Raw genomic sequence first — 22,035 nt, forward strand, 5'->3', positions numbered from 1 at the left:
CCCGTGCTTTCATTGTATTTCTTTTACTTCAAATATTACCTTGTTTTCCTCGGCTTTCAAGTGGCTCTTCAACAGCAGGACTTTGACATGGCCTTGGAAAGCTTTAACGAAAGATCCACGTCAGTGTTGTTTGCTGGGACTTTGATTATCATTCGAACTCGGTCGCAACGCCTTAAGGGCATCCTAGCAGCTCGCTTTGACTCTACGGTTTGTTGCACAGTGGCCGCCAATCTGTCCAATTGAAGCCTCCAGTTTTTACAAAGTAGTATCGGCAGGAATGCCACAAAGTTATTTACCAGAGGCCAATAAAATTAAAGCGGATAGGCGCTGATCGTGCGCGGCCACATCAATCACACGAAAGTCCAACACTTAGCTTCATGATTTGACTTTAAAGACAACTCAGCGAAGCTCTACAAACTCGAGCAGAAACGGTGCATACTTACGCCGCGACTTCATTAATCAGAAACTGGGTGGATTTTGCTTCTCTATACTTTACTTTTGTTATTTTCGATCACTTCTCAGTAACCGAATAGTTCCACTGCCATTATTACTCAAACCGCGCAAAGTAGCTTAGCATGTGCGTTTGTCGATAATATCGGGACCAGCGTCCATATATTGTGAGTCTGCGTCAATAATGCGACCAGAAAGGCCCGCTGTCAATGCTGGGGGTTTCTCCACTTCCCATTGTTAGCGACTTGTCAACCATCTGCACTTGTAGCAACCTCGAGTGGTTTAAAAGGCTTCTGTCGACTGGCACAGCGAGCTAGTAAATTGTGAGTGGATTTCGTGGTGTATCTAAGTGCGTGAGCGTATGGCCGAAGAAGCGTCTCGGGTGACGTGACACGATAAGAACATCTCAATCTGTTCTGGCCTTTCATGTAGTGACAGTTGAAAGTAACAAAGGTTATACTGTATATAGCTTGAACCGAGGGTTCAAGATCCCACTTTGATTGCTCGAAATCACCTCGCCAGGGGCCATAGCTACCGGTATGAAGAGTTTCCCGCAGACGCCGCATTTAGCCGGTAGCGCGTCGGTTCTAGCAGTTGCTGTTGTCGTTCGTCGACGCTGCTCTGCACTGACGGTCCCTATAGCTCGAGGCTAGCAAAAGTAGAGGAAAGAACGACGTTGTTGAGTCGTCGTGGTTCTACCGGCTGCCCACGTCTTCGGTGGTGGCAAGCTGCAAGGCGATCCAGCCAACCCAGTGCCAAGTGCTAATTTGAATTTTATTGCAACAGAAGGAATTAGATAAACGTCGAAGCAACTGCGCTGCTGTTAGCGGGTATCAGGCAGTTACCGCCGTCACCGTCGTTTGTTGGCCTTCGCCTGGATTTCGAAGCTGACAGGTCTTCGACGTCTGAGAGAATTGTTCAAGCGTGCAATTGAGGTTAGTCAGGGTCATATGTCCTAATCATCCAATAAGCCACTGGCAAGTCGACAGCCAGCTGGTTAGCCTTCTGTCGACGTAGTTCCCTCCGAGCTTATTCGAAGCACACATTATTGAATGAAAGTTTGCCTAGCTCGACAATCATTCTGAAGCCGACAAGCCTTCGCGCCTCGGTGTGGTTACTTGCTCTGTCATAATCATCATGCATGCGCGTAGATTATCAACGTAACAGGCGCGTATATTCGAATTAGCTTGTAAATGCATGTCAGGGAGCATAAGGATAATATTCACTTTGTTCAACACTGTGTATGTATATACATTGATTCTGCAAGTTAGAAGAACACTATTATTCTAGATATAAACAAAATGTCATAATGTTTTAGTTATTCCCAACAAGTGGAAAAGTTTTAGATAACGTTGAAAAGTCTCGTTTTACATCAGTATAAGTCGTTTGTTTCTTTACCAAATAACGTGTTCTATATTCTTGCACACGGCAGTTGCATCATCGTCTAAACAGGAAGGGGAGACGGAAGGCTAAGATGATACACCATGTCAATTCTGAATGGTATTTCTTACTTTCTGAATGTGTCCTATTTTCGTGTCCATTAAAAGAGTATTGTGGGATGCAGGATCCAGCCATCGGTAGGGTTTCCTTGTGTGTTCAATAGTCAGTACCATTCTATGGTCAATGATACCGTTGAATAGCTTTTTAAATCCTTTCGGCAGCCGATGCCTACGTATCGGCAGTTAATCGAGCACACACAAAGCGGTGCCTGCCTAATACGCAGAAGCCACAATGGGTACTGCAACAAGATAAGGTCCTAGTCTCGTTGCAAAGGTATCCCGGTGGCTGGCCGGCCTGTTTAGGTGAATAAAGTACTATGAATAACGGGCTCGAAAGAAATTAAGAACTTACTACTCTAGTGTATGTGAACTTAATGAACTATAGTACAGAAAAGATTATGGGACTCAAGGTTAATTAAGTTTCAAGTTTGAAACGTAACCTCCGTGTTCAAGCTTAGCTTTGCTGCTCACCGAGGGAAAATATCTTGTGCTGTGTTGTTTTTAATGATTGGCAATAATATATAATTTCTTGGATTTGTGTTACGTTAGACAAATAGTCTCTAAATCAAGATGGACTCTGTAGAACAATAAATAATAATATAGGAACTTGTTTAAGGGGCACCAACCATTAATTTTTGTTTAATTTTATTGAGAATCCTCGTATAGCATAATCTAAATCAAAAGTTGGTTTCCTACTAAGCGGTGTTTTTTCGCCGAATGAATATTTCATACGGGTTTCTCTTTTGTTTTTCAACTGAAAAATCGTAGCATGAAGAACCAAAGCCAGTACCTTGAAATTAACTTTTGTTTCGAGCTTACATTTAGTACCATACACCGAGACAAAGAAAACTTCCTTCTTGAATAAAATCATGCCCTGAGGATAATCATTTATTATTATATAGCCCAATAAGTTACAATAAGTCATGTTTTGTTATATCAAACAAACGATTACCTTCAACGTATCGAAAATAATATGATTATTACGGTATAAACAATCTACTTCCTGCGGTTTCGCTGTCGAACAAGGTAGCAGAAAACATTCAGAATAAATTTAGAAGAATAAGCAGTTTGTTTAAAAAAGGCTTTTTTGGCTATTCGAAATACTGAACTATTAGACCTAACGCGATGAGCTCCGGGATCTGCGAGTGCAGATAAGCTTCTCGATGTTTGAAGAGGCGAGCTGTCCATTTTTCAACAAGATGCACTAAAGGAAACTGAAGGATGCTCCTTTCGGACCTATCTAGCAAGGTTCGTTGTTGGGAGCTACCAGCTGCCCCGACTTCCACTCAATGGATTTTTGCATAGGTGTTTCGAGAACAGACTCACGTCCAAAAAGTATATCACAGCAAAAGATAGAGGAGGCTGAAATATCGGTTTCTCTTCAAGATTTCCACATTCTAAGCTCGGTAATGATATAGCTGTAGTACTATACGCTATGTAACCATTATGAGGTTAAACAGTAGGCTTGCTATTCGCTAGATGTTTTCTTCGTGCACGGGCGTCAAGGCACGTGATATATGAAATATATGAAAGCGTTTGGTAGAGTATAAAATTGGTTTACGTATATATAAATGTATACCGATTTTATACGTATATATGCTCAACAGCTTGCTGAGTAGGAGAAATATTAGCGGCGGGAAATGCTGTTTTCAATAACGTTCCTCAGCGTTCGTATCACCCAGTTCTTAGGCATGAGCGCAGTTGAAGGCCAAAAGGTAACAGAAAGATCGTTGTACTATAAACCATTCACCTTATGTCTACTACATACTGCCCTGAATATATATCTTCTTAGCAGATTTTTTTAGTTACATACTACTACTTTTAGCGAACTAACACGGACAGATAAAGAGGCGCCCTGTAGCTAAGCTGTATGCACAGCAGCATGTATGAGGGTATAAGCGTATGAATGGCTTGTGAGATATCGTGCTCAATTCGAGAGGCGTAGTCGAGATACAGCGATCTCCAAACGACCCATTATATAAACTGCCGTTCAGCTGCAGCGGTCGCTAATCATCAATCTTCAATCTCTCTCTTTCAATTAATAGGTGTCAAGCTTTAACGGGTTAAATGGCCAGCCAGTTATTTGAAATGGTGGCCGCTGGTTTCTGATTGTATGGTGCCGTTAGGCGCATTGTTGTTGACGTCTGGTCTGATCCAGCAGTCTCTAGCGAGTGGGCTAGCTGGCGAGTGGACAAAGACGACCAGTTCATTAAAGACAATTGTCGTTGTCACTGCAGGATGTTTTGCCTTCGTTGTCGTTGCGACTGCTATCTCCCATTTCGAATAGGAACAAAGCAATGCTAGGGCAAAACAAGGGATTATAGGGTTACTGCAGCCGTCGTCGTGGTGACAGTGGCCTACCAAGTTCTAAAGTTTGTTCGATGGAATGGCTCTTCCGACTGCAATAACGGCGTTCCCGTAGCGACCAGACTCACTGAGTTGAGTTTACCCTAGCTAGCTTTGTCTACGGCGCTTTCGCTTGCATCTCTCTCTCTCCCTCTCATTTTCTTGTTCATAGTCTGGGCTGTCGCAGACCCTCTAGTCCACCTGATTGAACTACCACCGGACTGAGTAGCGAACAAACGAATGGGAGAACAAGCCAGTCAATCAAACCCAACTAGAACTACACGACCGCTTCACTGGCCCGGTTGCTGGCTACGCAGACCTTGTACTGTAGTAGCAGCGTTTGACCTGCCTAACCGTTTTACCTTATAAACTATTTAGGTAGGCAGAAATACTACTGGACGTTCAGCTGGTTGTTAGGTAGCTGGCCAGTTTTTTGTTAGATGTTTCGATGAGCAAACATGGGTTACTAAGCGACGTCTTCTGACATGGATATGGTGCGCCGATGCATACTTTCTAGAATGTAGCGCAGGGTAGAACAGTGATCTACAACTAGGATAACAACACGCAGGGAACAGCAATCTTCTAAATAAAAGAGACGAGCCGTCGTCGATTGACATGAAGCTAGAAATTGTCAATAGTGTGATTGACTCCGGGTAGGCAAGCCTAGGCGGCAAAATCAAAGCAATGAAGGTTCAAGAAGGGCAAGGGGAACTTACGCTAAAGTGCAGTAGATCGGATTAGGGACAGCCAAACGAAAACCTGCAAGATAAGTTCAACCCAGTTGCTCGTTCCACTCTTCCCATCCTGAACACGTTTTCATGCAAAAAACGAGAAGCTCTCATTTCACTATAAATTCAGTAACATATAGATAAAGCGAACGAGCTTGCGAATAAGCTGAACATTGTTGGCCTCCACAGTGGTTAGGCTTACGGCGGCACGTTCGCTGCTCCTAGACGACAAATCGTTAAACGTGAAAGCTCCATCAGTCACCTTTTTCTTTCTTTTTGCAATCAGACAGCCACAGTTTCAATTTATTGCAAGGAACAGTAGCAAATAGTATAATACACATGAATAATATTCTCGCCGTGTTGTCACGTAATCCACTATTACCTTCATTGATACGCTGCTCCTAGCCGTACACAATCTCAGCGGCAATCAGCTCGGCCGTTTAATGTGACCTTTGCAGTCATCACGATACGTTTTTAATTATAAGGTGAAAGGCCGAGGCGAGTGCATAAAATTGGAGACAACGGTGCGGAGAATCTACACATGGACCGAAGCTGATTAGCGTGTCTCTCTGAGACAAGATTACTATCGAAACTTTGCTCGTCTATAATATCATCTTCTGCTAAAGCCGAAGGCTTGCTTACATCATTTCATGTCTAGTAAATAACACCGATCTGCATTAGCAGGAAGAAGGCCCTTATTCGTCAGTTTGCTAACCTTCAACGAAATTGCCAAAGGTACCATATCTGCCTGAGTGCGTCCAGTCTAACGACCTGTAGTTGACCACTCCAGTCATCCATAAGATAAAAAAACAATTTTGAATAAAGTTGCTCAACCTGGAAGTGAACCAGGGATGTCAAGCTGGGTGTGCCTACTCGCTTAAGCTTGCAGATATAATTCAGGCATTTGACGTGCGACAGGTTATCGGTGACATTGGCCACTGGTAGTGGCAGTTTCCCAAAACCAAACGCCTGATAGCGTTACAGTGGCGCATATACATACGCGCTTTCTGACCGGTCTATTGAACCGCCCCCATAGTCTGTTACGTCCCGCGCTCCACTAACCATTTTCTAAGCATTTCTAACATACGTCGTCAGTGACCTAGCTAGCCTAGATAACTTTCTTCCAAGCTGGTTTAAACAGCAGCTCTTTGGCCTAGCGTGGCATAGCAAGCTCAGCCGAGACCGGTATGAAAGGCTGCGTACGAAAAGTTACCACCGCCAGCCTGTTTGAAGGTCAAAGACGGTCAAAGCATATAGTCTGCTCCGATTGGTGATAATACGATGATCGTTCTGGGGCTGTAGCAGTAGCAACAGGAAGGGCACTACTACCGCTGAGGAAAAATACCGTAGATGAAATGATGGCTTTAATGCACCAGGGATGAGCAGATTGCTGAATGACTTAGTCTATCGGCAGATATACTCTTTCCCAAGGTAGTGCGTATCCTCGATGCCTTTCGCTTGTTTGTGCATCTGTGTGTGTGTGTGAGTGCGACTCTGGCTTGCCTCGCATGCGCCGGCTTTATCTCCCTTTACAGACCGTAATAGCTCTTCTTCCTCTTGGGATCTGTGGACCGACAAGAGCCACCCGAATAAAAGAGCGTCGGTCCCCGAGTCAGGCTAGCTGACGTACATCACAGTGATTCGTCATCCTAGCCTTTGCCGCTGACGCCGCCGCCCCTCGAGTTTGAAAAAGGGGACGACGATGACGAGCTTTTCGGGGGCGCTGACACCAACCCAGAAAGATTCACAAAAGAGCGTCATGGCTTACTAGGACTACACCTTTGCGTATCGAAGCCGACTACCGTCGTTGTTCTGCTATTGCCTTTACCGCGGCTTGCTCAACTCGTCTTCGATCCCAGTAATGTATGCATTTCTCTTGCTTCCTTGCCACGTCTACATCAGCAATCGTTCCGTGATCGGAGAGGGGGCAAATAGGAAAATACAGGACGAGGCAGTGGCGTCGGTCGAAAGATCGCTGACCCGCCAGCCATTCGCATAGTCAAACAGACGAGCCAACCGTTCTGCCTGGCTGGCTACCACTATCATTTTACTATTATCCTGATGACCAGACATTATAGATCTAAGTTAACAAATTTGTCCAACGTAAATGAAAACAATTAAAAACAGCTCTATGTGTTATTTTTTAATTTGCTGCGGATCTGAAGCTTTTATTTTTTACGCCTACATATGTTGCTAATTTGTATCGTTTTAGTGATATTATCAGATCAATGCAAATCCAGTCAATGAGATAATAATAGTTATTATTACTACCTTTATTTTAACGTTAATTGAAAGGAATATATAATTCCATTGTTGACAGCTGATTTAGGTAGTAAACTTATGAAATTTTTTCGGAACAACATGTTATTAACTTCTAGTTTGTACATTCTTGTACTTTTGTTCGATATTACAGTGTATATCTTATGCCGAATAAACTATGTTATTTAGGCTTCCGAATACTTGAAAGGAGCACCCTAAATCTTTGTTGCCGATAAATTGGCGAAACTGGCCCGTCCGTGTTCTAGTGGATATGGGCTGCTCTGTTGAGGACGTATGTAAGCCACTCTTCGGTTTCCTGAAAACCGAAGAATAAACATGGCTTAGCTTAGCTAGAAGCTCATTTTTACAATATACAAGTAAAGAAAATGCTTTGAAGAGCAGACTTAAACATGCCGATTTCGATTGCCGATGTTATTGATATCATAATATCAATAATAACACTAATTATCACTATTTTACAAACATGTCAAATTTAAAATAACAAAGGCATTGGTATAGTTTCTCTAGAAATTATTGCGAGTGCAATCCTTTGCGATACCGTAAAGTTTACTATGAAATAAAAATTTTGAAAGCATAAATACCGATTGGTGTCAAAAACATTTTCCGGCGGCCGTTTGTGACATTAGTCAGTAAAAATTGTTTACACTCTCCCCAGCTGACGCTTCAGATTGAACATGAAACTAAGTACGAAAGTCAAACGCTGATCGCCTACGACAACGAGGATAGATCAGCTACTCTGCATTATAATTTTACTAATAAATCTACTACGGGAGCGGAATTAATTATTATGACTACTCATTACTGAGACATTGAAACACGTTCTATATGGCGTCTAATTGTATAGCAGTCGAAATGGTCATTTACTATAAACGAGCTGTAAACAGAAGCTAACCACGGATTGTTGGGCTTTCTTTAATGAATTTCAGCTGTGCCGCTACGTCTGCGAAACGATGCATCTCTTCTTAATGGTGGTCGTGGCTCTAGCCGCAGTTGCTCCTACACAACAAGGTAAACAAAATAATAATAATAACTATTGCAATGTATATATGTTTATATCCAGAGAAGGACAGTAAGATGGATAGGTTAAACAGATAGGCGCAGGCCAATTGATGTTCACCTAACGAAAAGAATTCGACATAGGACTAGACGGACGCACGGCGCAGTCTAGTCATAAAGGACAACATTGGTGCCTATCATCGAGGCTGAATCGATTCTTCACATCGTCAAATTCCAAGAGTGGGGTTCGGGTATTATTTGTAGATAAACTTCCGTGCAGATCCAAAGCCTATATATATGCCCAGCGCAATATATACACCTATTGGGATATGGTCCCTTAATATATTTGTTATAAGAGAGTCAACATTCTTTGTAAATAAAAGTCAATATAATTGCAAATTTGAAAGGTTATAAAATATATATGCAATATATTAATAACCCGTAGGATAATAACTCAACAAAGTGTATGCATCTAAATAAAAGGACATGCAGCCAAAGCTCGACGTAGCAAAAGCGCCGTGAAGTCATACGGACAGATTCGATCTACTATTAAGTAGTAGGGGTCTCTATAAAGCAGCCTCATAGAGCGTAGCTTTATAGAATTGATCCTTAGTCGATCGTCCTTAGAGGTGGTTTTCAGGGAAAATACTCTTTCCTACATCGAAAAAAAGGCTTTGGTAGTTGCTGTAAAAAACACTTGAATATTGGCTGACGCTTTACCAGACACGTGTTTAAAAAATACAGTTTAACTTCACAATTAAAAAACATTTCGTCATTTTAAGCGAACGCTCGTCAGAAGCTTTTTTAAAGCAACGGCTGAGGTATAACATAGGAAAAACGAACTATTAAAATGCACCTGTTTATTCTGTTTGTATATGTGGGGCAAAGTTCCAAAGGCTCCTTGTCACATACATAACAGCGCCTTCTTCAAAGCGTCAAGTAGGCTAAGTATTCATCGTGTAGTGTGTAGTTGAAATGCCATGCAACGTTTCTGCATTATGTTGCATTACTAGTTGACTTCAGTTTTTTGATGCTTTTTTTACTCCCCAGTTTGCTTTGTCTTGTAGTCACGAACGAAGGACACTTTCGAAAAAGCAGTTGTTTTTTTTTCGTAATGTGGATGGCGCTACGATGACAGCATGAAGAGTATATGCAAACTTGTTCAAAATCCACCTGCAAAGAAGTTTACTTGTAGTGTTCTGGCGAAATCATTATCAAAGAAATAAATACTGTGTGCCCAAAGTAATGTCCATCACGTATCACTCGAGAAAATGGTGACTCACAAACTGGTGCTGCAATATTAGAATTTATTAATAGACTATACTTTGGCATATATAATTAGTAAGTTAGCCTAAACAAATGTGCTTTATTATATTGGTAAAAGTAAAATCGAAGCGATTTTACCTGTTATTAGTTATCGGTCACAAAAATCTCATTCGAGTTTATAGCCTCGGCATCTCGAGTCCTCAGAACTAAAGATTTTACATAAATATATCACAGTGTTAGTCGTTCCAGTTTGAGCGAGCGCTAATTGTATTTTGCAGCCGTTTAGAGTGTTATTATAAGATATGGCCGTCGTGGAATCGATATATATTTGATATGACGAGCATGCGACACTACGACTTCGGCGGAGGTCGTCGACTAAGCTTATTGTTGTTAAATGCTCCCGCTTGAGCTAAGGTTGCGAGGGTTGGACGCTAAGCTGATCCTATTGCCTAAAAACGTTCTACGACGTTGGCTGTTTAGCCAGGAGTTCTACAGAGAGAGAGAGAGAGAGAGAGAGAGAGAGAGAGAGAAACTCGACGGGGTTGAAGGATACCAACAGTCGGTTGAAAGAATCAAAGTCCTTCGACAGAGTTGGAGGCGTTTACCCTAAAGGAGTCGTTTACCAATCAAATGCTCGAGCTATGGATGTTAGAAATTTTTAACAGAAAAGGATCTCTGATACTTCAAGCTAAGCGAGAGAAAAAAATCTGTAAACAATACTAGCACAGGCAAAGGGTTTCTTCGTCCAGTAGAATGGAGCAGACATTCCAAACTTGGCTTGCAAATATCTGCTCACATAAAAAATCCGCAACCAAATGTTATTTCAACATGTTGAAACACTAACGAACTACTCGAATAGAAATAACTCTAGTGTTGTCTAGGGTATGAGGTGAACCATTTTTGTTAAACTATCTTAATTTTAAATTAGCTAAAGAAAGAAATGAATTTGTTATTAGATACATACTCTGCGTTGTATCTTTCTAGTTTCCGGTGAAGTTCGTTTATGTTTTTCTCACTACATTGTATCAAGGTCTCATGAGGCGATTCAAGGGTTTAAAGGTTGTTCCAGAAGAATAAGGCAGTCGATGGCAATAATAGCCGCCTTTAACGTTGGCCGTTATTAGATGAATCAATTAGAATATGAAGCGGATATGTACATATTCCATATATTACAGTTAGCAGAGATACTTCTGCTGCAGCTTATGGAGCAAGCATCTCGACTTGGGCTCTCAAGCAGTCCTTCAGCAACTGCTCCCTCTAACTCTCCATGCTCCTGGTTTATCTGCCGATGACGATGCCGGCGTCACGATATTAGCCAACGAGTAAGACTAACGAAGACTTCTCATCATTAGTTTCGATTCATCTATAAAGGGTAACGAACCCGAATTGTTAGCAAATTCAGAAGCAAAAGAGCTTGCTTTCATAGAGATGCTTTATAACGATCAGAAAATGTGCGAATACTTAACGAAGGTTAGGACACTTGACATTAGAGTACTTTTCATGAGCCAACTGAATTTCTCTCTAGAAATATAATCTGCGTTCTATTAAGACAAGAATTTATTAATCTGTTTGAGATTCAATAAGCATGTACTATTCGTGACATTATCCTGTATTAGATGGGATATATAATCGATCAAAGCCAGGGGTACGGAGCACGTCGATAGCGAGAGAAATACCCAATTTGGTTCTTTCTCTGCAATCTTGATATTGATGCCTAAAAGAGGACCGATAGTCGCTGCAACGAACACTCTTGCTACTATTTAGTACGTGAACTTTTTGAAAGATTTACATTCTAATGGCTTTGCTTGCACCAGGCCTTACCTGAAAACATGCAGCTTATACGAAACGCAATTAGGAAGCACAATTATCATAGGCCCAGCATGCTAATATTAACGATGTTCGTGTCCACAGACAACACAACACGTATCTAACACTGTGTTTTCTAATGTAAAACTCATCTCTTTAGTCGTGAGTTACCGTCGTTGTCTTGTTGCGTTGACTACAACGGCAAAATCAATGGTCAAGAATCTCAAGCTGTAGTAGTGATAGTTGGAAGGTGTTAGCAAATAAAGTTAAGGCTCATTCACGGCGTGCACTCCTACCAGCGGCTGCTTGTTACGCACGTGAAATACACGCTACGCAGCAGTCGCATGATAGAACGAAACGTGTTTACAAGGTACACAAAAGGGGGGCAATAAGCGACGGGCTCTAGCATCAAGGCCGATTGAGCACATTTTCTTCCTACTGCGGGTTCTTCCTACTGAGAAAGAGAAGGCAAGGAAAGGCGAGACAGAAAACAAGGGAGATGTTCCCCTTTCGGTCGTCATCTCCGTTATTGTTGCGGCTGGTTTCAGAACCAGGGCGGAACTGAGCCTGTACGCACGTTCGACGCGACTAGAATCCCATTGACATGGGGAACCAATGTTTAGCTTGGCTAGCTAGTGTCGGCCTAAATGAGCCCACCGGGATTGCCCCTACCATCACATTCATCCTTTTTCTCGTGGTCTCCTTTCAACTCGCTGTTCTTTCGCGATTCGCGCGTCCGTTTTCTTTTGATTTTCGCGCTCCCGTTCTGCATGACTCCCTGATCTTGGTCCCCACGAGACTGCTCTTTCTTATAAGCTGCGATGCGGCATTTGGGCTATGGGGGATTTGGCTATTGGACAGCAACGGCACGTCGGGTCACTGCTAACAACAAAAAAGAAGAACTTAGTCGGATATGAAGATAACGGTACCGGCAGTGGCCGGCTAGGCCAACAAAGGACCCAATGGAGAGAAGGGTGACCGCTCGCTCGTTCACCCCGTCAAACCGCTGCTGCTGTTGCCATTGCAGCGACTACCATTATGTCTATTTGGTGGGATTGCGCTGGCTAACCAATGTCAATCGAAAATTCGGTAGATGACGGTGCCGTGACCAGACTGGTGTAAAACGGGCGGCGTAAGAAATCGGGTAAGGCGACGGTGCGAACTAGTGAAGGAGGAACCCAGCTCGGACTAAAGTAGAGGGAGTGTCACAGATAAAGAAGGCGAGACATCGCAGTGCGGTCAGAGTTATGTTATGTTCTGTGGTGAAAAAGTAAGACAGAGATGGCTGTCGTCAGACGAGTAGGAACTGGCGGGCCACGTGACTGCTATATCGTCGCCTGCCGTACGCAACACACGCTTCAATTTCGCTTTTGCCGGTCCTTTAGTGGATCCGTTAGTGTATTCGTTCAGTCATTTTGAACGGCTAGCAAAAGCTACAGCTCGTTATAGTGTCCGAACAGCATTAGAACCCCTAGAATCTGCTTTTGCCAGTAGTCATTTCAATTGTAGGGGAACTGTACATAACAGCAGTAGCTTGTAGAGCAGATATCATAGTCCATAAGCGACCAGGACGGCGGCCCACGAAGAGAGCTACAGAACGTGTTGCACGAGTGTACGAAAACAGCAGTGGCTCTGTCGCGTCGGTGGGCTATGATAATGCTGTTCCCTGCTAGAACTCCACAGAAGAAAGCCACACTTTTCCTTAAAAAGTGGTGATCTTTCGGTCAATGAGTTGCTGCTGTTGCAATCACAACTGCCGCTTGATTTGTCGGGAAATCAGCTGGCTGGTTAGCTCGTTAGCACTAACTAAGCTTCTGATACATCCGTACCCTCAATTCATACGCGAAGCGGGCACAGAGTAGGCATATAGAAGGAATGGGGTTGCCCCACAAGGTTTTAACGCTTGCTTTGACGAACAGATGGACCCGCTGTTTGATAACTTAATGCGGCTAGATCGCTCTGTTATGTTCATGCACGTTAGTCGTTATTGTTTGGGTAACGCAAGAGCACAGGGAGCTGAGTCAATATTGAGAGCACGACTCTAGGCATTTCACGTGGACGTTTTATTTGTTCACGTTTGTGTGACGACGCATCGCAAGACCGTCATCCAACAAAACACTGCGTTTCCATAACGAGGTAGCCAGCTGTTGTCGTCTAGTTCGACGCACCAGGGCGGTAAAATGGAGTGTGGTTACCTGGCACCGAACACGGCGCGTAAGCACGATGCTTTCTCTCAGTAAAGTCACCTCTATAAAATTATTCGTATTGCAGGCGTAATAGCTAATGATACATGGTATAATGTATGTGAGTAGTTTCATTCAGGCTATAATAGACTCTACCGGCTCAAACTTTGTTTGAACCGGTAATCTCTATTATAGTAAGAATGTGAATATTTACCTGATGCCGGTAAGGCTTGTCCCATTGATAGCCGAGGCCTTAGCGAAACAAGTGTCATAAAGGGTAAGTCACGGACATCTGTGCACAAAATGTTTACCGAGCTCATACACGCAAAAACAAAAGCTTCCTCAATAAGGAATTAATGGGCAAATTTTTATTTATTATTAGGTTTTGGTAGAGGAGGGAGAGGAACTTGAAATACTGTCAAGTTGCAGGCGCGAATCATATTAAGGCTATGAGCTCATGCACGAAAAATAGCAGCGACGACCTGAGATCTCGGGTCGTTAGGCAGCTTACAAGAACGGAGATGTCTCCTAAGAAAGGAAAAAGTACTAGCAATGCTAGGCGGAAGACGTATGTGAAGTATCCGCGGCTATGCGACGTAGCGCCTACATCTCATGGCTTCAGTACTAGTGAACTAAGAGTCTCAAGACACTAAGGCTGTGGGAAACTCCCAGCCGAGAGTCGACCAAGGAAAAAGCTTTAAGCTTGGTCTGGTCTTTTTTTTAGCTCAACGATGACTGAATGCCATTTATTTTGTTGCATGGGATATTGTACGCGTAAAATCTTTTTTCCTATTTATAATCTTCTTATATCTGCATATACCGTATGCAACATTACAAATAAGGCAAATATATTATGTTTAGGTTATATGTACGCTACTATATTTTTAGGATGTTGAGTAGGTAGTCGACAAAGAGATTTTGTAGGCTTTGCCGATAGCAATACGTGTTCCAAATGAAAGGACTCTCCTTTATACCACAGCAGGAATATAAAAACTACTTATGCCATAAAATTTACTTTTAATCTTTTGTGGGAGAGGGTAGAATTCTTAAAAACAAGTAACTATTAGGGAATAGGTCAAGTAAAATACCAAGGCACGCCAAGGCGAATAAAAATAACGATAAACATTACATACATACAACATTCGTCTCAGCAGCTTTGGAGAAAAATATAAGCATACATCGGATTTCAAGTTATCTCTATTTTCCTTTCGGTTGGCAACTCGCTAAGAGGGTGAGGACATCACTGCTACATCTACTGTGGAAGACGTAATTTTCTCTACAAGACGTACTTCATAACATTAGAAAATGTACGATTATGTTGTATAATGTTCAGAGTAGTTTTTCTTTCCGGATACATATGTGCAATTGATCTAAATGTGGTTTGTAATCCGATGAAAATTACGTGGGTGGTTAGATTGCAGTTAGAGAGGATCGTAAAGTTCATTGAAACGTTGCCGGCAACAGAACGGCCGACCGAAGAAAAGGAGTCAGTTTTTAAGCTATCTAAGCTGAACAGACAGGTGAAGATCCAGGGAAAACCTGATCTCGTGCATATTAGCTTCCGGATAATCAGTCAGGCCTAAGAAAAACGGTTATGCTTACGTGACTGGGAATACTGGAGAAGGTTATATGAAGCTTGTGGACACTATCTGATGTGTGGGCTTTCCGACATACCTTACTACAGTGCGAGCAATCATGGTACTTAGTATAGCTTGTGCAGGGAGTTGTAATATTATGAAGTCCGTCTGGAGGGATCAGAGGGTTAGAATGTCAGGATGAGAATGATATTACGCGATGCTTTTTTCCATCGAACGATAAGACTCAGCAACGTTTAGAGGGAACACGTTTGACGCTGGTCAGAACTCAGCCTCTGACTTCCGACAGTAGGCTGAGCAGGATCGAATCAGACGCTGGGCCGGGATCGGATGCCGGGGTCGCTTTAACCACGGCGTAGACGGAGCGAAGATTAATAAAGTGTGCTACTGCTACGGTGGCTATTTGCAGAGAACACTATGGTGACCGCGATCAGTCAGCAGCAGCAGCTAACAGCGGCGGAAGTGGTGGATGCCATTACTCGGGAGGCCCAGCTCGCATCTCAGAAGACAACGTCGGCGTCCGCAATTGCCACGGAGAGTTTTCCTTCTGCAACGGCTCTCACGAGCGTGACGGAGACCAGTTCGCCATCCGCGGACGGTAATTCCTCCCCTGAAGGAGTCTCAATAGTACATTCGGAGCTTAAGAATGAGCTACAACATCAAAATCAGTCCGCTTCAGCAGCCGCCGCTACAGTAGGCAGTGGCGTCTCCGTGACGACGATGCCCACGTACACCAGTACCACAGATTCCGCAGCGCCCGCAGCGACAACCACGTTACCACCACCCCCAGAGAAGCCTGAAGAGGTTCTCGATTCCGTTACGAAGGGCCCCGCGGTGGCCGACCGGAGGGTACAGACCGCGGAGGTGTCTGACGGAGTAGTCGCAGTTCCTACTGGAGGAACAGCCTCCGAATCTGATAGCCAAGACCAACAGAGTCCAACCTTTTTCGCTTCCTCTAGCGGGACGAGCACCTCAGGGCCCGCCTCTCAGTCACCGCAGAGCCCGCGAAACCCTAAGTACGTGGACATCGACAGCGTCAAACATCCCGAAGAGCCCCCACCGGAGATTCCGAGTAAACCGTTCCTGCAGAACATAACCGTACGACTGGAAAATCTCGCTTGCGAGCATCCCCAGCATGAACGGCCTGGTTTGCGCATTGATATCGAGAAGACGTTCAAACAACTGGCAGAAAACATTTCTGATGTACAACTAACCGACGCAAGCTGCAAAATGTAAGTACACAGTAAAGCATCACACTGTCCCGCAAGCGACTCGGTCGCCGCCTCTTTCCTTTGTGTTGACGCGAGAAAATGCCGAAACAGCTACTGCCATCTTTCAAACATAAAAAAACAGCAGAATCAGCGGCAAAAACACCAATTGGTACATCACTGCAGGCTGACGCAAACACACACACATTAGGGAAACAAGTTCTGGTACTTAGCTGTCTACCATGGCCCATGTTTGCAAGTAAAACAGAGTGCAAGCGGTCCGAAGCACAAGCTTCCACAGCACAATCCCTCGTTTTTGTTCTCGTTTTTTCGTGCTTTCCTTTTACAACTCACACAAAAGGACCAGTAGACCATAGATGCTGGTTGTCCATGCGAGACTAACGTTGTATTATCCGTAGGTGCTTGCTTGTCGGCTCCGTCGTATCCATTTGAATTCATTTCCTGCCGTATCGCTTGCATTACTGCCTAGTGAGAGTTTACTCGGTAGAAAAAACCAAAAGAGAAAAAGACTCGTTTTTCGGAGCCGTGCCCATCGAGCCATCCAGGCCCTTCTTGACCTGGGCCTGTCCTATGGGCGCGGCCTTTCTCACTGGCCTGCCTCGGCTACACAACAGAACATTTGTAATGCGAACAAAAAAAAAGCGTACACTTAGGTGCGAAGTAAAATCCGCACTCTGAACGTTGCGGTGTTGTTTGCTGACATTAACCATACCTTTCTGTTTTTATATCTGTTTTTGTTTTTCGTTTTGCCGTCTACCGTATTATTTCCGCAGGTTTCTTACACTTAATCTAACAGTCACAGCAACTGATGGTGACTTCAAGAAACTGCTAGCTAAACTCGAGGAGCACGTAAAGAACATTACTGTGGGAGAACACATGGTTATCACCGGATTCACTCTACACGACGGGTAAGTTATCAATATAGTATATGCTGGCTTGGTATAATTAGAAGATCGAAGATAAGTTTATGTTAAGTCCAGCAACATCACCCACCTATTAGAATACACGCTCGAACTGGCACACCCTAAAGCTAGCTGGAAGTTTTTCCGTATTCACCAATAAAACTCTCAGCACCAATTTAACATAGCTTTTCTATGTTAAGCGAGTCAAACATCATCGGCCCCATGCACCAGCTGTTTTGTCTCTCTTGATTTTTTCATCCCTTAGCGCCCTGTTTAACAATGGACTGCCTAATCAATCAACATACGGGGAATCTTTATTTCATTTTACAGTTATACTATATATGAATTCTTTATACCAATTAGGCTTAGACAAGCAGATCTGAATTGAGGTGGGTGGAAACTTCATTTATGTAGCATATTAGAATCAATACATTAGCCACATATATATATATATATATATATATATAGAAAAAAGAGACAGAACCTCGTGGATAATATTTGTAATATAAATCACACTTTATTTTAAGGTAAAAATCTATCTAATCAAAGAATTATAAAAACTGATAACCACAGTTATTCCACAATCTTTTGAGAACTATCGTATTGCACTGCGTAATAAGTTAAAATGTCAAATCGGACAAAACCATATTCGGCCAACAGTAATCCTTACCTTAACCTTCAATCCAAAGGTGATACTTTCCAACGAACGTTAGATAGAATACAACAATTAGTAATAGTAGGGCTAGCTGTTCGTTTTAGGAATATCACAAAAATTCTCAAACGACAGTATGCAGCGACAACAAGACCTTGTCCGTCATCGATAGAAGTGGTTCGACTATCTACCAAATAATATCCATAATAATTAATCTTTTTTTTTTGCTTTTTGTCTCTTTTCTATTTTACATAACGTTTATTGGTGCTCTTCGTGTGCATCTATGACTCGTTGATATTTTGGTCGTACTCGCATCGTTCTAGTGCGGAACATCAGGTCGATCTAATGACCCGTCCAACAATAACCCGCGCAGGCCGCTTTCCGACGTATCGCGAAGAACTAATCATCCTAGTCGCCGTCATCGTTCTCCTCTGTATCGTGCTATTTATCGCCTGTGTCATCTGTTCGATCCGATGCTGCCGCCGCTCACCATCTTCAAAAACGCTCGATCTTCTCGAGGCGGCCCAAACTCCTCGGTCACATTCACGCAATGTTGACTTTAATAACCGAATTCCACGCGCGCACACACTCTACAGGTACGTCTGTTATTGTCTCTCATGTACGTTTACGTAACGCAAGATGCAGTTATCGCAGAATATGGTCATGAAGCATAAGTAAACGATTTAAAGTCTCCAGCAATCAGCTTGGTTCAATTATTAGAGAACCCATTCACATGGGTATGTTGTCAATGACGATAAAGTTAGTGTGGTCAAGTTTAGTATTTTTTTCAGTGCTTAAGTATATACACTTTATCGCTTTTAAATCTGCAAGGTCACATCAAACATTCTCATGCTTTTTCCCTATATTACTGTTCGAAATTCAACACAGATACAAAATTGTTTTTCTTTTAAGAAACCGAGTGAAAATAAGTGACAACCAGTTTACCCTTGTTTTTCTGGCTTGAATCCACTCTCCGAGTCTATGACGAATTGTTTCTTTCTCTCTTGGGGCATGCTGTACGAATCATTTCTCTACTAGTCTACGACGCTCTTCACGTGAAGAGTAGTAAAAGTTCGTTGGATTTGTGTCCCGATAGTCCTTCTGAATGCTGCCTTTCTGGTCGTGAATCCTGGTAGGATTGTGGGTGGTGAACACAGTGAGCCATGTTAGCAGACGTCGATGTCCGTTTGTTTTTCCGTTAGCACCTTCTCCCTCTCTTTTTCGCATGGTACGAGTGTGTTATGAAGAAAACTATAGAAGACTTAAATACGCGAGAGAAAGATTGCCCTGTTAGCGGCCTGCGGATCGCTGTCTTTTTCTCGAGTCAGTGCAAGTTTCATTCGGCTCTCGATGGTGGACCGGGTGGCGGATGCAGGAGAAGCCAACATGACATGTTTGAGTCTCCAGTGGCAAGGGGGTGCACACCCCCGACAACTGCCCGGGCGAAAAAGCAAGTTGCATTCATTGCGCAACGCAAAAACAAACAGAGAGAGAAAGAAAGGGTGGTTAACAGAGCATGGAGCTGGGGTTACATGGTCGAGGAGCGGTTATGAACTCTTTTGTCGGAGGCCTGTGTATCCCATCTCTTCGGTAAACACCGCTGTTACACTCGCTCTACCAAAACTTAGAGTCGCCGGTACCGGTGGTAATAGAGGCAGGCAGACCGGAGTGCGGCATTGCAGGAGACTGTTGGAACTCGGGCGTCATGTCGGTCCTGACGTGAAGGAAGTCGATATGTACCACGAAAAACGCTACATGTAGTGGCGGAATGACTGACTCTGCAGGCGGCACTCCGCCCGTCTGACTGACAAATCCACTTTCCTCCGGACTTATCTCAGGGGAGACGCTGCTAATGACTGAGAGTCGCGGCAGCGCCCTAAACACTGCAGGCAGGAAGGCAGCGGGACATTCCGGATGCTTCAGCCGGTGTCGCCCAGGCAGCTTACCTGACAGACCGACCGCAGTTGCCCCGGTCTTATTTCGCCGTGGTGGCGCTGCGATTCACAAGTTTGTGCATGGCATTTTTCATTCGCTGTTACGGCGGCAACGACCATAACGGCAATAACGACAACGGAATGGACTCCGGATATCCTACGATTCTAGTAGTGTAGCATGAGACGAAAGGAAGAAAACGAATGAGTCGGTGAACACAAGAACGAACGTAAAGCGCCTACAAGAGCGCAAACGGTACGCGAACTTGTGGGAGAACTGGTTCACGTTTACGTCTCACCCTGGACACACAATTATCCGTTTGCTGCATAAACGGATCCCGGTTTGAAAGTTAAACCTGGTCTATTTTTAAGTAATGTATGTCTTTTATTAATAATCGTTCCACAGAAGCCTTATTACAATCTTCGTTATTGTCGCGGATAATATATGAGTTTGTGCGCAAAGCACAGAATCAAAAACCGCGAGGGGTATTTGGAAGCGATACGGTAGCTAGCCTCGTATATATTTTCATACATAAGTAATGATCGCCTAGCTTCGGATATAACTTGATGACGGATAAATGTCAATATATTAACTGGAAGCACTAGTGACTAGGACAGCGATGATGATAATTTTTGTGTAACGCTTAAATCTGTCTACGATGCATTATAATTAGATTAGTTGTAGAATAGTTGTACCAACTAAGTCACAACGGCAACGCTACCTTTGGATATAGTCCAAGTATAATGATATTTCAACATCTTATTGTGCGACGAACCCCTTAAGTGGTATTCAGGCTATCAAACAAAGCCGATAGGTGTTTACCTTATTGAGTACAGAATGATCTATGCAAGATCTAAATTATTGAAAAATGCGTGCTACCGTGTCGTAGACTGATTTGCAGTTGTCCTATTGCTACCCTTTAAAGGCCACCACATTAATATGGTACGCCAGCTATTACAATGACGATTCTTCCTTGCTAATTTGCTATTGCCCTTAGAAATTTCTGCTTGACGAATATTTTAAAGCATAACTTTGTACACCGGCACAGTCTAAGCTAGTTTCTGGAATACGCGCATAGACGCTGACAATACTGCGTCGTCTCCCGGCTGGCTGACCGATAAAGCGAACGGTCTTTTAATATAGCAAGGGAATATCAAGAGATATCTCAGTTCCGATTCTTGCTGAATATCCACTATAAAAAAACGTGTTGTTATTTAATTCAATATTACCTTGACTCAACTTTGGCTGAGAAGGTGTGTGGAATTATGTGTATCGCAACAGCTACGGCAATTTGGCCATTTCAGCCACTAAAGTGATACTTATGGCTTCTGGGCAACTTGTTTCAGTTGACTAACCGTCTGCTTTTATCGCCTCCACCATATTCTTTAGTTTTATGATCGCTCATTCTCCCGTATCTCTCCTATCAACCTCCTTCAGAATCTGTGAAAGCTTTCCGCTTCGGCGTTCCAGCTGGCCGATTCGTCCTCTCGTTTCCGTGGCCGTCCTTTTGACCTCTTGAAGAGTGTTTTCGATCAGCGGTAGTGCAGCGGCTTCCGCTGGAGCAACAGTGTTTGTTGCTACGTTTACGCTGCCACTTTTAGTGCTTTGACGAGCGCAACTATAGAAAACTCAATAGCGAACTAGTGCTGTAGCACTTTAGTTGGTTTTGGCTGGTTTCCACTAGGTCATGTCGGCACCTCTCCACATCCACCGCCATCGCTAGGACCACTTCTTGGCAAAGGCGAGCTGCCCCTGCCAGAGGCCTGGAGACCTGCCTATAAACAGATTAGTGTCGCCGCAGACAACGGACACATCGGGTGCCATTCGGTCCTTCCGGCTCCTCGTGGTTGCTCCTGGCGGATCCGCCTCAGATATTCTATTACCCAGGGATTAACTTGTCGGCAGGCAGTAACAGCTCCCGACAGCACGCTCGAACGAGTGGTAAGCAGACAGGACGACATCAACTGCTGCAAAAGAGAGGATTGAGGCTTTAGGGGCACGGGGTAAGGGGTCGAGCGAGACGATGAGAAGAAAATTCTTTTTCGTCCATACCGCGCTAGAATGCGACGGTGTCGGCAGAAAGGCCAAATGAGAATCGTCAGCCGGCCTAGCCGGACGCACCACTCTAATAGCAGCAGCGGCACGGCGGCCCTCTCGGTCAAGCTCTTCTC

At 43.7% G+C, this 22,035-nt stretch overlaps 1 protein-coding gene and 1 long non-coding RNA gene across 4 annotated transcripts in view; one reads left to right on the top strand and one right to left on the bottom strand.

Annotated features, from left to right (window-relative positions):
• LOC111259031 (uncharacterized) overlaps window positions 1-22,035 on the top strand; it is a 50,977-nt gene that overhangs the window by 19,322 nt on the left and 9,620 nt on the right. For both annotated transcript variants that reach the window (XM_022830704.2, XM_022830701.2), the window contains exons 2-5: window positions 8,230-8,311; window positions 15,559-16,381; window positions 17,152-17,286; window positions 18,256-18,528. In XM_022830704.2, the coding sequence (XP_022686439.1) occupies window positions 8,230-8,311; window positions 15,559-16,381; window positions 17,152-17,286; window positions 18,256-18,528 (1,313 nt within the window). The remainder of the gene's footprint in view (window positions 1-8,229; window positions 8,312-15,558; window positions 16,382-17,151; window positions 17,287-18,255; window positions 18,529-22,035) is intronic.
• Window positions 7,158-13,451, bottom strand: LOC111259033 (uncharacterized). Of its 2 annotated transcripts, none has more exons than XR_002679384.2 (5): window positions 12,044-13,451; window positions 10,530-10,928; window positions 9,156-9,472; window positions 8,196-8,299; window positions 7,158-7,598 (listed from the first exon to the last, which is right to left on the bottom strand). It is a non-coding gene; the product is annotated as an uncharacterized LOC111259033 (long non-coding RNA). The 2 variants fall into 2 exon arrangements; XR_002679383.2 differs by having other exon boundaries at window positions 11,387-13,451.

The sequence above is a fragment of the Varroa jacobsoni genome, unplaced genomic scaffold (assembly GCF_002532875.2).
Source record: "Varroa jacobsoni isolate VJ856 unplaced genomic scaffold, vjacob_1.0 scaffold_288, whole genome shotgun sequence".
Lineage (NCBI taxonomy): Eukaryota > Metazoa > Arthropoda > Arachnida > Mesostigmata > Varroidae > Varroa > Varroa jacobsoni.